General features: G+C 61.5%; 1 protein-coding gene across 1 annotated transcript; it reads left to right on the forward strand.

Moving 5' to 3' along the window:
* Positions 1 to 21: 21 nt before the first annotated feature.
* TBX1 (T-box 1) lies at positions 22 to 4,909 on the forward strand (the record flags this gene model as incomplete). The annotated part of the gene is made up of 6 exons (XM_008592822.1): positions 22 to 107; positions 2,015 to 2,116; positions 3,127 to 3,298; positions 3,922 to 4,077; positions 4,695 to 4,762; positions 4,840 to 4,909. Coding segments are annotated over exons 1-6 (633 nt in total), but the record flags the coding sequence as incomplete, so codon positions are not given.
* Between the last annotated feature and the right edge of the window lie 5 nt (positions 4,910 to 4,914).

Raw genomic sequence — 4,914 nt, forward strand, 5'->3', positions numbered from 1 at the left:
AAGAAGAACGCAAAGGTGGCCAGCGTGAGCGTGCAGCTGGAGATGAAGGCGCTGTGGGACGAGTTCAATCAGCTGGGCACCGAGATGATCGTCACCAAGGCCGGCAGGTCAGGGCGCCCCTCCCCGCGCCGCGACCCTCCCCACGTGCTGCAGCTCTCGCGCCGCGCGCCTTGGTCGGCTCCGAGCGAGTGGGGCCGAGAAGCCGGGTGGGGGGCGCGGCCCGGCCACCTGCAGACCCTTCTCGGCCCTGCCGCCTCTTTGGTTCTCCGCGGTCCCGGCTCCGGCGACAGCCGCCCGGCGCGCCGGGCTGGGAGGGGACGGCACGGGCGGCAAGGCGACTGGAGAAGGCGGGCGGAGAGAAGCCCCGCGGGACCGGCCCGCCAGCCCGCAGCCCCAGGACGCTGAGCGGCTGGGAAGCAGAAGCCGGCTCGGAGCGAACCCAGTCCGACAGGCCTCGCTGCCCTGCCGGCTCCCGGTGGATCCCACTTCAAAAGAAACTCTGGTTTGGGTTTCCGAAAGAGCAGCAGTCGAGCAATTGCCTGGAAAATTTGAGGAGAGAATTAAGATCCTTAAAAACAGTGTGCTCTGTTCACTGGAGTTGCTACCCAGTTTTGCTCGGCCTAAATTTCGTGTGGTTGGGGGGCCTGGCTGTGCCGCAAACGCGCCTGCCACCTTCCAATTGGCCTGTATTTGTTTTAAGGGCCCAGAGAGAAGGGGAACAAGTTTTGCAGATGCATCCGATTTGACCAGCAGACAAAGGCGGGTGCTGGGCTGTGTCTAATGTACACACCAGCTCCGTGTCCACACAGCCAAGGGGAGCCCAGGGCCTGTTTGCAAAATCTTGTTGCGGTTTCTGTTTCCTTGCTGCGGCCGTCCTCCCCAGGGAGACTGGGGCCTGTGCTCGGCCCCAGCTCCGTGAGTTTTCTCCAAACTCTCCTTGCTGTTCCCAGGCACATGGGCCCTCCTGAGGACAGCGGCCCGACCTCCTGCCCAGGCCAGCCCAGCAAGGGCCTTGGTGGCAGCCGGGCTTCACCTCAGGAGCCGACATTCTGCAGCACCCTCCGGCCTGCAGTGGCTTTGGGTGGCAGTGGCAGGAGGCCTGGATCAGAGGACTGGCTCCTGGCATCTGTTTTCTGCCCACCGCCTGCCGGGCATTGCCTGTGAGGCGAGACGGTGGGAAGGGCAAGAGGGGGCCAAGCTGCACGCTGTCCTCCAGAGCCCAGGGACCTGAACTGCTGTGCCGTTAGGCGAGGGCTGGCCAAGGGATGGGCCCTGATCCGTCACCAAGTCAGGGTCCAGAGGAGGGGAGATTTGGGGAACCGTGAAGACGTAAGCCAAGTCCACCTTGGGCAGCTGCATCTCGGGGTTATGTGTCTCGCAGGGAGCGGGAACTTGCCTATGTCCCCGAAGAAGGTGGGGAGACTCCAGCATGGGGCCAGGGCTTGAGAGTCGGGGATTATGGGCTCCGAAACCTTGGCCTCGCTGGGGGGACTGGAGAACAGTCGCAGACCGAGCAGAAGGGGCAACGGGGACTCCTCGGAATTACACAGGCTACCCGGTTTCACTTTGTTGGAGCCGGGAGCGGCTTAGATCGAGCTAGGGAGGCTCAGGCAGGGCAGAGAAGCTCCGGGACTGGATCTTAGGCTCCCTGCTGCTGGCAGAGGCTAGGTCCGAGAGGCTGAGGAATCAGCAAGGGCAAGGCTTGGTCTCTGCAGCCAGAGGTGGTGGAAGAAGGTTGGGGCTCCGAGGCTTGGTTCTAGCTCTGGGTTAGCCATTCTGTGTTTCAGAAAAGGGCCCAGGGTGCTGCCCTGCCGCTTCACTTGCCTGTGGTTGAGTAGGGAACTACCGCAGTTAGGGCAGCTAAGCAAGGGGAGATGGGACTGCAAGTCTGGGCTGAATACAGTAATGCACCAGAGGAAAGGGCCGAGTGGAGGGACCCCCAGTCCCCAATGGGTCAAGATGGAGCGGCCCTGCCCTCCCCATCTGAGGTGACACAAGGCCTCACTACCCCCAGGCGAATGTTCCCCACGTTCCAAGTGAAGCTCTTTGGCATGGACCCTATGGCCGACTACATGCTGCTCATGGACTTCGTGCCGGTGGACGACAAGCGCTACCGGTGAGTGAGCCTGTAGGGCCACTGGGGCCATGTGTGCACAGGACCTGGGAGGGTACCTAGGGAAGTGGCTGGTCCCTGCCTGGTGACCAACTCCAAGGGCCACCCACCCATGAAACTCTTTAGTGACTGGGTCATCCCAGGCACCTGTGCCATCTGCCCTGCTCCCTCCCCTGTCCCCATTGTACCCCAGACCCACACACCCCACCCCACGCTCTCTCACTCTCTGAACGGCCTGAGGAGGTTGGGAGCCCTTGAGCAGCAGATTGGAGACAGCTCTGATGCCCCTGGGCCGGTTTGGCCTGAGGCGGCGGGTGGGCCAAGCACACAGCCCCCAGCTTATTTTTTTCACACCCCACCCCACGCTCTCTCACTCTCTGAACGGCCTGAGGAGGTTGGGAGCCCTTGAGCTGCAGATCGGAGACAGCTCTGATGCCCCTGGGCCGGTTTGGCCTGAGGCGGCGGGTGGGCCAAGCACACAGCCCCCAGCCTATTTTTTGGGGGTCTCTCCCAGGAGGCAAGCATAGGCACCTTGTCCCCTCCCCCCATCCCCAGAGAACACTGGGTCCCAGAGCTGGGCCGGAAAGGTGGGGTGGCCGGCAGAGATTATGTAGGGCGGGCCTCAGTCACCCGGACAATTAACAGCAATTAATAAAGCAAACGTGGACTGCCCTGCGCCTGAGGCCACTGGCAAAGCCAAATCTGCATCGGCTCCCTCCGCGTCTGCATAGGGTGGACCCGGGTGCAGCGAAATGAGAAGAGCCTGGCTTTTTCCCTTGGCGTCCCGTGGGGTGCCCGGTTCCTGCTTGCTTTGTGTATCAGGGGCAGGTGGGAATTTCCTGTTTTAACCACAATTCCCTCAGAAAAACTCCCAGCCTGTGTGATATCAGAGGGCTCAATTTCACGAGTGGGGAGACTCCTCAAGGCACTTTTGGGGTTCACCCGGCACATGGGGCAAGGCCCTCTCGTTTCACCCCAACCCGTCGTGACCCTCCAACCCCATGCTGCTCCAGGTACGCCTTCCACAGCTCCTCCTGGCTGGTGGCCGGGAAGGCAGACCCTGCCACGCCGGGCCGTGTGCACTACCACCCTGACTCGCCTGCCAAGGGTGCACAGTGGATGAAACAAATCGTGTCCTTCGACAAGCTCAAGCTGACCAACAACCTGCTAGATGACAACGGCCACGTGAGCGACCCCTGTCCCCAAGCTCCCGGGCTATCCCCATTGCAGGCCCTCTGGAGTGTCCCTGCCAAGCAGAGACAGAACTCGGGCAGCACAGAGTGCAGATGAGGGACGGGCCAAGCACAGAGGGCTTCCGGTCAGGGTCTCACATGGCCTAGTGGGCCTTGGGCCTGGGAGAGGGGGTAACTCTCCTTCCCTTACCCAACTCCTGATCTTATTCGAGAGGCTTTTTAACTGGCAAGGATGGGGCTGTGCAAGAGGGATGGAGGCGGGAGGTTTTGTGGAATCCAGGCCAGTGAGGCTGCTTTTCCGCCAGGCTGAGCTCCTCCCTGAAGCGACCACCCCCTGCAGGCCCTAAAGCAATTGTTGGGGATCTAAAAAACGAGAATGTAAACCTCAATCGGTCTTTTGTCATTTGTAACGTCTTTTCCAGCGGCCCTCAATGGGTTGCAGCCTCTACTCAGGCCCCAAGGCCCAGCCTCATCTCGGGAATTAAGGGTTTTGCCCAAGTTATCTAGGAACTTGATTGCCTACTCAGACCTCAGCCCGTTTCCTGACTCCAACCCGGGATCCTCAGCTCAGCTCAACCCCACCGCTGGAGCTGATCCCCCTGCCTTGTCTTCCAGATTATTCTCAACTCCATGCACAGATACCAGCCCCGCTTCCACGTCGTTTATGTAGACCCTCGCAAAGATAGCGAGAAATATGCTGAGGAGAACTTCAAAACCTTTGTGTTCGAGGAGACACGTTTCACCGCGGTCACTGCTTACCAGAACCACCGGGTGAGGGGGCCTGTGTCCAGGCCCTGGGGACGGGCAGATTCACACTTCTGGGAGTGGGGGTGCAACAGACAGCTTGGATCCGCTGGCTGTGGGTCCCAGTGGAGCACAACCCAACTGGAGCCCCACCCCCAAAGGCCTCAAGCTGCCCTCTTCCTCCTGTGGCAGGCTGGCCTAGCCTCCTATCAGCTTGACCTCTCTAGCAGCAACTGTCACTGCGGCCTTAAAGTTTGTTTTCCAAACCATTCCGGAAACTCCCCATCAGGGGCCTGATCCGAGGTTTACCCAGATTCCTAGGGCGCCCGCTCTGCTCCCACCACTGCAGTGGGGGGTGGAGGTGAACATATTCCCATCCCAGCCAGGGGCTCAGGGTGTCTATCCCTTTTCACTTGGGGTGGCAAAGAGGAGGACCTAGTGAGAGAGGGGGGTCCCCAGACCCCCAGCTACAGGAGGGAGGCACAACCTCCGTTGGGGAGGGGGCAGATGTGGGCTGGTTCTTGTCCACGACGCAGACGCCCTTCCTGGGCGAGCCCCTCCTAACACCCCCCTATCCTCTGCCGAGGTCGGGTAGCCCCGGGCTGTGGGGCTTGAGCCGCTTGCTCACGCCCCCTTCCCTGCAGATCACGCAGCTCAAGATTGCCAGCAACCCGTTCGCCAAAGGCTTCCGAGATTGCGATCCTGAGGACTGGTGAGTGTCTGCGGAAGAGGCAGTGAGCGCGCGGGCGCCTGGCTGGGGCGCCGCCCTGACCCACCTCCCTCTCGCAGGCCCCGGAACCACCGGCCCGGCGCGCTGCCGCTCATGAGCGCCTTCGCGCGCTCGCGGAACCCCGTGGCCTCCCA

Source organism: Galeopterus variegatus, unplaced genomic scaffold (genome assembly GCF_000696425.1).
Source record: "Galeopterus variegatus unplaced genomic scaffold, G_variegatus-3.0.2 Scaffold8370, whole genome shotgun sequence".
Classification (NCBI taxonomy): Eukaryota; Metazoa; Chordata; class Mammalia; order Dermoptera; family Cynocephalidae; genus Galeopterus; species Galeopterus variegatus.